Source organism: Natrix helvetica (assembly GCF_964273705.1).
Source record: "Natrix helvetica genome assembly, chromosome: 4".
Taxonomy (NCBI): domain Eukaryota; kingdom Metazoa; phylum Chordata; class Lepidosauria; order Squamata; family Natricidae; genus Natrix; species Natrix helvetica.
The window spans coordinates 47,065,460-47,075,902 of record NC_138550.1 but is presented as its reverse complement, the minus strand read 5'-3'; the positions used below and the strand labels follow the sequence as shown (position 1 = coordinate 47,075,902).

Below are 10,443 nucleotides of genomic sequence, written 5' to 3'. Positions count from 1 at the left end.
TAGCACTACCAGAGACTGACAGCTCCGTCGCGTTCCTCACCCTTTCGCTCATTGAATCCCCTTGTAAAAAAAATGTTGCGAGTTTAACTCATGAGGCTTTTTTTACAAGGGGATTCAATCGGCGAAAGGGCGAGGAACAGAACGGAGCTGGAAAGTTAAGAGGCATGCCTCGCTTCTCCCCCCCCACCTGCCACCCCTCGTTAAAGGGATGGCGGGGAAGGGAACCAGGCAGGCTGCCTTTACCATTGGGGCGAGGTGGGTGGTGTTGGGCCGTGAGGCGTGCCTCTTACCTTTCCAGCTCCGTCGCGTTCCTTGCCATTGTATTCAGGGAAGCCCCTGGTAAAAAAAACCCTTCTCGCGATTTCAAGATGTTTGATTGAACTCGTGAGAAGTTTTTTTTTTTTTACCATCCACTTCGCTGAGCACAATGGCGAGGAACGCGACGGAGCTGGAAAGGTAAAAGGCGCGCCTTGCTTCTCACCTGCCCCAGAAATAATAAGCCCTCCCCTATAATAAGCCCAAGGCCATATTTCATGGGGCAAAAGAAAATAAGCCCCTGTCTTATTTTCGGGGAAACACGGTAAGCCCAATCAAGCCTTTGTGCGCATGTGCTAAAATAAGCCCTCCCCCCAAAATAAGCCCTTCCTGGAAATGTTGCAACACAGCAGCAGCCATGAGGTAACCACGATTGCCACCTCCTGCACCTCAGAAATAACAGACCTCTCCCAAAATAAGGCCAAGCACTTCTTTCGGGGGGGTCAAAAGAAAATAAGACCCTGTCTTATTTTCGGGGAAACACGGTACCTATCTCTTCCCACTTATGACTATAACCATGTTGCTTGTATCTTTCAAATTTATATTGTTTCATTTGTTTCCTAGTACGATTTGATTGCTTATTAGTAACTATGACTATCACTGTTATATCTTATGATTCTTGATTAATGTATTTTACTTTTCTTTATGTACACTGAGAGCATATGCACATTCCTTGGGTGTCGAATCACACTTGGCCAATAAAGAATTCTATTCTAAATGAGACAGAAGCAATGTACAAAATGTATTTTGCAAAAAAAAAAAAAAAAAAGGCAGCAGACGTAAGATACGCATGTAATTACTTTTCACCATTGGAATTATTTTACATCCAGATTTCCAAAGTCCAGCCCTGAACGCTTTCCGGAGACGATAACACATTTATACAAACCGTTAGCGGAGGCACAATGTAATTTTATATCGCAAAGCTTTAATACGTACGCTAATGCTTAAGAAATGGTGAGAAGGAATGCTACAACCATTAGAAAGAACAGTAACTACCAAGATTTCACCAAATCCCGAAAATATCAGTGCAAAGAAACCAGAAACAGGAAACGCGTTACAAAACACCTGCCCAATTCACGCTACATCACCGGGAAACTTCCTTCCCGTCCCATCAGACCCTGCGTGGAGAACGCTGACGTGCTTGGAGAGCGCCTTTCACGCAAGAAGCGCCATGGTAATCTGCGTGTTGCTGCTTGGGTATCGTAGTTTCCTTTATTAACAAACTATCGGAGTCTTAGGTGAATGAGACTACACTTCCCATCATGACCCGCACGACGCGAGGGTTTTTCTAAGCTGTTCACAAGAAACTAAGGTACAGTCAGCAAAGCGATAAATGATCCCGGAAGTCGGATAGCGGAGTAGCAGCCGGTCCTTGTAGGACGCGCCAGTGCAAGATCGTTAGAAATGGCCGGGGAAATGACGGTGTTGGGTAAGTGCCTGTTAACTGGAAAGCTTTTATCTAGTACGTCGTTCCCTTCGGTGAATATAATAATTTCCCTCCTAGGGAGATAGCCGAAGTCTGGTCCTTGAATTGAAACCCACTGTTTAGGATCGTATGTTCAGGATGTGCCAAACAAACTGTCTCTGCCACCATTAGTCATGGTAGCTGATTAGATGTTTCATTGGTAGACACGAATAGCTTTCAGATGACAGCCGAACGATCACCATCATGTTCTGCTTGTGAACGCGAAAGGAAATGAAAGATCAAGTTGGGAAAAGAGGTACTTGTAATGTGCTCTGAGGTTTAAACTAAAATAAATGCAGGGAGAGGTGTCAAAATGTATTACTTGCGGATTTTTCTCTGCATTTATCTTAGTGGAAATCGACAAAGCCACAGGAAAAAAAGAACATTTGTTAATCTGGGAATAGAGGAAGCAAAACACCTTGCGCTTTCTTCCTCCCCCCCCCCCCCCCAATATAATGTTTAGGAATTTGTGTTTGTTTGTGTTCTGTCCTCTGACACAGACGAACCTTATTCAAGAAATTACAAGAATATTTAATTCGTATGGCTAAATATATAAAACCGTTTCTAAAATCCCTAACATAGTTTCAAAATGTTAGTATTCAAATGTGTACTTTCTAATAGTAGAAATCCGATGTATAATTCAGGAAGCTTCTTGTGAAATGCTCATTATAAATGCAAAAGAAATTTATAGCTTTCCAAACAAGAAGTGCTGTACTTTGGATAAAGGAGAGAAGAGGTTAATAATAAAAGGCAATAATACATTTACAAGACTCTGTGTTCTATTGAAGAAACAAGATATATTTATTTATATTGGAATGAATTAGCTGATTTTAATCACTCTCTCCCCACCCATTCCACCCTCTCTCTTTTTTTTTTAGGTTCTGCTATTTTGACCCTTTTACTAGCTGGATATCTAGCCCAACAGTATTTACCTATGCCCACGCCAAAAGTAATAGGGATTGACCTTGGTACCACATATTGTTCGGTTGGAGTGTTTCTTCCTGGTAAAGGACAGGTGAAAGTTATTCCAGATGAAAATGGACACAATAGCATTCCAAGCATAGTGTCATTTACTGAGAATGATGTGTGTGTGGGATATGATGCACTAGAATTAGCAGATGCAAATCCACAGAATACTGTTTATGATGCCAAGAGATTTATAGGAAAGATCTTCACTATAGAGGAACTTTTAAGTGAAAGCAGCAGATATCCATTTAAGGTAAAGTTAATATTTTATTTACTAATGGTTATCAATAATTTCAAATAATCATTTTCTTGTTGAAAACGGGGAGGTACTGAAATGCTTAAGATCTTAAGAAGATTTTCATGTCCAGCTGCTTTATGAAATATTTTACTGTTACTGAAACTTAATGTTTTTGTTAAGTTTTAATTCAATTATCAATTGCATTGAACGTGTGTTTAATATGGATTACATTGTACACTGTAATTACATCTCTGGTTGTAAATAATGGAAGACCACTTCAGACACTTCTTGAAGTGAATGCTATTTAAAAGTGCAGAGGTAGGTTTGCTTACAAGGAATAAACTTTGTGCTTTTGATCATATTCATTTCCTTGTAAGTTTAGGATTGTTTTCCTTGACAACTTTTGGCAAGGTTCCAGTCAACATTAAATTAGGATTTGTTGACTCTAAATGCACTAAGTCCTCAAGTCATGTTCAACCAGATCCTTATTTGTTTTTCCTCTCTTTTCCAGTTAGTAACTCGGGTATCTTAGCAATTATAAGGGATGATTTTACTTTTAAGTTTGTAAATGCATTGTCCTTACTTATATGTTCAGGAGTATTTGGGGAAGAGTTTTTATTTGCATGTGAGTATTTTTCAGGGGGGAAATAGATTATGTGTGACAGCTTAATTCTTTTTAATGAAATGTGCTGCTCTTCTGTGTTCTATGGGGTTTTTTGTTTTTATTATTTTGAGGGAGGGATGTTAAGATATTTTCCTGTGTAATGTGAAGTTCTTGGTTTGTGGTAGGTAGTTTATTTAATAAGACATATTTTTCTTATGCTTTTCTTACAATATAACACTAGTTTTCCACTTATGAAATGTGCATTTTCTTATACTTCTAGGGAGGCAATTATGTGGTTTGGCATTTGCAATTGAATTTTTTACTTATATCTTCTGCTCAGAGTATATTTGTGTGAAAAATCTGATGCTAAGGAGAATGAAAATCCTAGATTCAAAAGTCCCGCCTTTCTTAGCTGCTCTTTACTTTTGCTCTGCAGAATGGCAAGAAAGAGGCATTAATACAAGAAAGATACAAATGATAAAGAGAACATTAAGATATAGATTTGGTGGATACAGTTGTATGCAAAATTTAGGCAGCCTGGTCAGAATAATCCCTAAGAAAACAGAGATGGTTTGGTGTAGTGGTTAAGGCACTTGCTAAAAAAACTGAGAGACCATGAATTCTAATCAAGCCTTAGGCACAAAGCCATCTGGGAGACCTTGGGCCAATCCTAGAAACAAGGCAATGGCAGACTGCTTTCTAAAATCTTGCCAAGAACTGCAGGGACTAGTCAAGGCAGTTACCATGAGTCCAAACTGACTCAAAGGCACACAGATACACATTTTTTTAAAAAAATCTGACAGAAAATCTACATAGAAAGTATTTCTGCAAATTTGAACATATTTCTATTAATATGCAGTTGTTTTAAGATTTTAATAAATATAGAAAGTGCAGCTATTTAGAGAACCTTTTAGTTAATACTTTTAACAGTAAAAGAGAATATTTGTAGCTCAGGGTTGAAATGAGGGGTCCTTGGTGTTTTCTGTTTTCTTGCAAACGTTTCATTACCCAAGCTAGGTAACATCATCAGTGCATATCGGGTATCATGATGACGTTATCTAGTTTGGGTAATGAAATGTCTGCAAGAAAAAAACCAAGTTCAGAAAACATAGAAGATCCCTCATTTTTAGCAGGTTTTTTTTGGCAGAAATAACAATAAAAAATTCTTATAAGTCACTTTTTTCAGTGCTGTTATAACTTCGAATAGTCACTAAACAAATGGTTGTAAGCTGAGGACTTCCCGTAAAGAATTCCCTAATGATCTGCACTTGTGAAAATCATTGTTTTCTTATTTTGAATCTGTAAACAACTGGTAATAACTAGTATTCATTCAACCTTACAGAAGTTGTGTTTATACCCAGCAAGCAAAGGTGGTGTTAGTTTCATTTTACTTGGGAATTTGTTGAAACATACAGTTTGATCAAGAGTAGTTGAGCTTTGGAGAACATAATGCAAGCAAGTGCTGAACATTGTATTAACCCAATTACATTTTTTGCCAGAAATAAACCATAGTTTATTTTCCACATAGCAGAAACAAATTATGGATAAATAAAATAAATACTGTACAGCTCAATATGCAACCTAGGCTTATGTTAGATAACATGTTTCTTGTTTTTGCTCCTCTTCCCTCTCTCAGATTCTTAACAATAAAGGAACTGCTGAATTTTCTGTTGTAACCAATGAGACTATTAGGGTAACACCAGAATATATTAGTTCTCAGCTTCTTTTGAAATTGAAAAGGATGTCAGAGGATTTTCTTGGAGTGCCGGTTTCCAAAGCAGTTATTTCAGTACCAGCTGAGTTTGATGAAAGACAGCGCAACTACACAATCAAGGCAGCTAGCCTTGCAGGTGATGCACAAGCTTTTCACACTTTTCTTAAACTCAGTTTTCAAAGGGACCTAAACTGGAGCAGCAATGGAACCATAGGTTTTATTTGCAGAATTTGAAACCACAAATGATTAAAATGAATCACCGTAATTGCAAAATAGAATATTCTCTATTTTAAATGCTTATTAATTTGTGGAAAGAGTTCCATAACTAGACATATTAAGTTTTTGCTTAAATTCTCATAGTTTCATATTTGACAAAAAAGATACGGTTTATGCTTGAACATATATTTTGTTGACTATATGAAATAATGTTGGAAAATGAAAATACATTTTTATCTTTGTAGGTCTGGAAATTTTGCGGGTAATTAATGAGCCCACTGCTGCAGCATTGGCATATGGCCTTCACAAGGCTGATGTATCCAATGTACTGGTAGTAGACCTGGGTGGAGGAACCTTAGATGTTTCCCTGCTAAATAAACAAGGAGGAATGTTCCTCACTCGAGCTATGGCAGGTAAGGAAATGCTTTTATATTAATTAATTATATGCAACAGTTGTTTTAAATTAGCACTTGTATCTTTCTACATTACAGTTCATGTATGAATAATGACTGAATGCAGGCAACATGCTTCTTCCATCCAGTATTTCTTGTCATCATATGTGAAAAGACATAAAACACATAAGAGACTTTGCAATAATTATGCTAGTTTTTTTATTTGTTTTATGTATTGTGTCAATCAGTTGCTCTGGTGTTTCAAACTTAGCAAGATATGTGAAATTAACCACACAAATTCTGTCAGTGGTACTACAGTTACCATAATTTATTCACGCAAATAAGGTTAACAGTTTATAGTTAAATATATATTATAGCTTATATATCATTTTGTTGTAATATATTTGCAGTTTGCCATTGTATCTTATCAAATATGGACTACTAGCTGTGATTGATGGCCTATTACAGGTTCAACTAAATAATTTCTTTTCAGACTAGGTTAGCAAAAATAGTGTTATTTAGCCCATGATAGATGTAACACATGCTCTATTCTACTGAAACATCTTACTCATGTCCAAGTGTTAAATGCTATTCAAACTATATCTATTGCCCTATCAATTATCTGATATATAGAGATTTTGTCTTTTAGGGAACAACAAACTTGGAGGGCAGGACTTCAATCAACGGTTGATGCAATACCTCTATAATGAAATCCATGATACGTATGGCTCTCTACCCTCTAGAAAAGAAGAAATACATCGACTCAGGCAGGCTGTAGAATCTGTCAAATTAAATTTGACAGTTCATACTTCTTCAACAATCCAAATTTCTCTTACTATGCTGGAGAAGAAAGACCAGCATGAAGATTTGCAAAAGGATAACATACATGAAAATAATTCTTCAGATACTGAAATGAAAGAGCACAGGAAGGATAGCTTTTCAAAATCTCTTGGTGGCACATGGAAAATAATTAGCTTTGAAACAGAAATTTCTCAAAAACTGTTTGAGACGTTAAATGACGACCTTTTTGAGAAAATCCTTGTGCCCATTGCACAGGTACTGAAAGAAGGACATCTACACAAGACAGAAGTAGATGAGATTGTATTAGTTGGTGGTTCCACCCGAATTCCAAAAATACGTAAAATTATTACAGAATTCTTTGGAAAGAAACCTAACACTTCTGTTGATCCAGACCTCGCTGTTGTAACAGGAGTGGCAATCCAAGCAGGAATTGTTGGGGGATCTTGGCCTCTTCAAGTTAGTGCTGTGGAAATCCCAAACAGGCATCTACGGAAGACAAATTTCAATTGAACTTCAGTGTTCTTGCATTATTATTTTTTAATACTATCAACAAAGCAGGATTCCATTTGTTCAACTAAATTCTATTTGCATGATGCTGGACTTCCAGTGTACATTAGTTCCTCCCCATCATTGAAGAGATTGGAAGTCTCAGAAATTGGATTTAAAAAATATTTCATTTCTGCTTGAGTTAGGAGAACTGTGAGCTCATTATTTAAAGAAAGCCAATGATCAGAAGCTTCATTTCTGAAACTTTTATCATATTGTCCTGCTTTAATAATGAACCGAACCTCATGACTTCATTACTTGAATAAGGAACAAAAGAATTTGAGAGTAATGATGACAATAGTGTTGATATTCTATCCTGATATTTCTCAGGAGTTTGTATTGATTGGGCCTGGCCTGACATGAAGCAGTATTAATATATATCAGTGAAGTTCCTTTTATATGGCATTTAAAAGCACTTTTCTTAACATTGTGTTCAATCCCGACTATGTTTTAGATACTGTCAATTCTGTGTCTGTGTTAATTAACACCATAAACTTTGGGGAGCTACCATTCTTAATAGCTGATTTAATAAGAGGCAATCTTATAAGAGGCATTGTACACGATTACTTCCTATATAGAAGTTGGCACTAGTTAACTATTGCTGATTATATGACAGAATGGCCCTTTTTGATATAATACAAAACTATTGAGTAGTGTTATAAAAATGAGCCTTGGGTTCATATGCTCCCCTTTTCTTCAATAAGGCCATCAGGAGATTAAAGTTAATTGCTTCCGTTTTCAATTTATTGCAGTTTAGTGTTACGCCTTAACCCTAAATTATGGTTAATCCTAATTATGGCATACTGAAACATCTTCTTCATAACCACTGTTTGAAATTAGCTTTCTCCAATAATTCACAATTCAAGCAGATCACAGTTAGTTTATGGATTAGCAACATATGAATGTCCCATGGATTCATACAAAACTTTCATTCAAGTCTATGTGAAAATGTAGTGTTACATCACAATGAAGTAAATTCATTAATTTTCCCTAATAGTCCATTCAGTTTCAGGTAAGTTAAAATTATATCTGTGCAAAATACTTTAAACTGAAGCAATTTAACCTGGAGATAAGTTATCTTGACTTGTGTAGTGTTCTAATACTGTTTCAAGCATATTGAAAATTTGACCTCCAAGCAGCCGATTTTTAACCGTTAAAAATATAGTGGGGTTTAGAATTTCCACTATGGTTAAAATGGCATTAGAACACTTCTGGAAAACAGGAAGTTTCAAAAAAATTTAATGGGGCATTTAACGCTGAAGATGTTTTGAAGTTGGAACATTTTTCATATTACTGCATAATGATAATAATAATACACATAAACTGTCCACATGTTAAGGTTTTACTGCTAATCCAATGCAGGGTGAAGCTTTTTAACCATTCCATAGAACGCATTTTGAAGGACCAAGATTAGCCAATGCTGTTACAGAGAATAGTGAAGACAAACAAATAATTGTTAACACTCCATTCTTCCAATAAAATGCTGGTATTTTCAGGCTGCTGATATTGTCATAAATATTGAAGTATACATCTTGTTTTGATGTCCAGGTTCAAAAATTAAAAGACATGGAACTATTTTCAAATACTTAAATGTCAAAAAATAAATCATAAGAACCGTTGCATTATAAATGTGACTGAAGCAGTTTATAAATTCATAAATAAAAAATAAAAAATACCTCTGTGTACTTTATATTATTAAATAAGCGTGATTTTATCCGATTTATGACATAAACAATTTTTCTGATCATGATAGTCAGTAAATGTATCAATGCAATGGTGGATTAAAGCTCACTGGTGTCCTAAACACTGACAAATCTTGCTGCCTCCCTCCTTTGTACATAATGTACAATTCTTCATTGGTTTTTTTCTTTCTTTCTCAACTTTGTGGTGTCCCCTTGGACCTGGTGCCCTAAGCATGTGCTTAGTCTGCTTAATGGTTAATACACCACTGCATCAATGTAACTGAGGAAGTTATTTTTTACATTTATCAATCAATGACTTTCAGTTGGCACCATTTGAGTATTTTGATAGCAAAATTTGTTACAGTTCAGAGGATTTTGCTGGTGTTGATTGCAAGAAGTGATTTTCTGATTCTTGGAAAAAAATATAGTCTTCAAGGATAATGAGGATCTATCCTGTCTGGATAAAGGTATTTTAGGAACTGTTTCATAGTCTTTATGTAGGCATTGCCAATTATATTGATATCAACAAGAGCAGCAAATGTGTTACCAGTACTAGTGGTTTGGGTAGTTGGTTTTAGAGTGCTTTAAACTCATTTAGAGTGCTTTAAACTCCCCTTCGGGGAGAGGGGGCGGTCTAGAAGTCTAAAAATTAAATTAAATTAAAATTAATCATCAATTTTCTATTTGGTAAAACATTCCTTTTCAAATGGAACAGTCCTTCAAAGGCAGTTTGTGATTTAAGCCTTGAGTTCTAGGTTTATGGATATCATCAGTTTCATAAAAAATACTCTTCATGATTCTAAAGTATCTTGCAGAATGTGCAATATTTAGCATATTTTCAGTTATTTCAGAAGGAATTTAAGAATTAAGCAACAGGAAGAAAGTCAAATTAAACAAGCTATGTTCAACATTCTTTGAGGGTATCGGGGAAAATTGTAACTTCTTGAAGTGGAGATTTAAACATGTATAAATAATAAAGTTCTGAATTGCTTCCCTCCCCCTCCCCCCAATGAGAAGAGAACATATACAGTACTAGCCTTTCATAGTCCTATGAACACAAGACCACATCCTGTTGTTTCTAAACCAGTAGCAATGCTTCCATATATTGCTGTGGTCAGGATAACACTTTCTACCAAAAAAAACAATTGCCAAGGCAGCATTTTGATCCTTTTTAAAAATTTGAATGTGTGCTAAGAACAGTAATTATTGTACGAAAGAAAATAAACTCTGTAGAATAAAAGTTTATGAAATTTAGTTGTAAAAATATATATTTAAAAGAATAAATATACCTGAAGTTAAACTAAAACTTTTGCTTTATAGTAACAATTTAGGGAGAAAAACCCCTGAAATTTCTTCAGCAAATAGGTATAAATTATTTCTGGTTTGCCTAATTTAGAATTGCATCTGTGCAATCTGAGAGAGAGAGCATTGCACACAGATGCAATTATACCTTCTTATATATCATACCAAAGTATGCAAAGTATTTCTATCACTATTAGATTCC

General features: G+C 35.7%; 1 protein-coding gene across 1 annotated transcript; it reads left to right on the top strand.

Annotated features, from left to right (window-relative positions):
• Window positions 1-1,491: 1,491 nt before the first annotated feature.
• Window positions 1,492-8,932, top strand: HSPA13 (heat shock protein family A (Hsp70) member 13). Its single transcript, XM_081952183.1, has 5 exons — window positions 1,492-1,744; window positions 2,659-2,999; window positions 5,225-5,438; window positions 5,764-5,931; window positions 6,560-8,932. The coding sequence occupies exons 1-5, from the start codon at window positions 1,720-1,722 to the stop codon at window positions 7,219-7,221; spliced, it is 1,410 nt and encodes a 469-aa protein (XP_081808309.1). The 5' UTR covers window positions 1,492-1,719; the 3' UTR covers window positions 7,222-8,932.
• The last annotated feature ends 1,511 nt before the right edge of the window (window positions 8,933-10,443 follow it).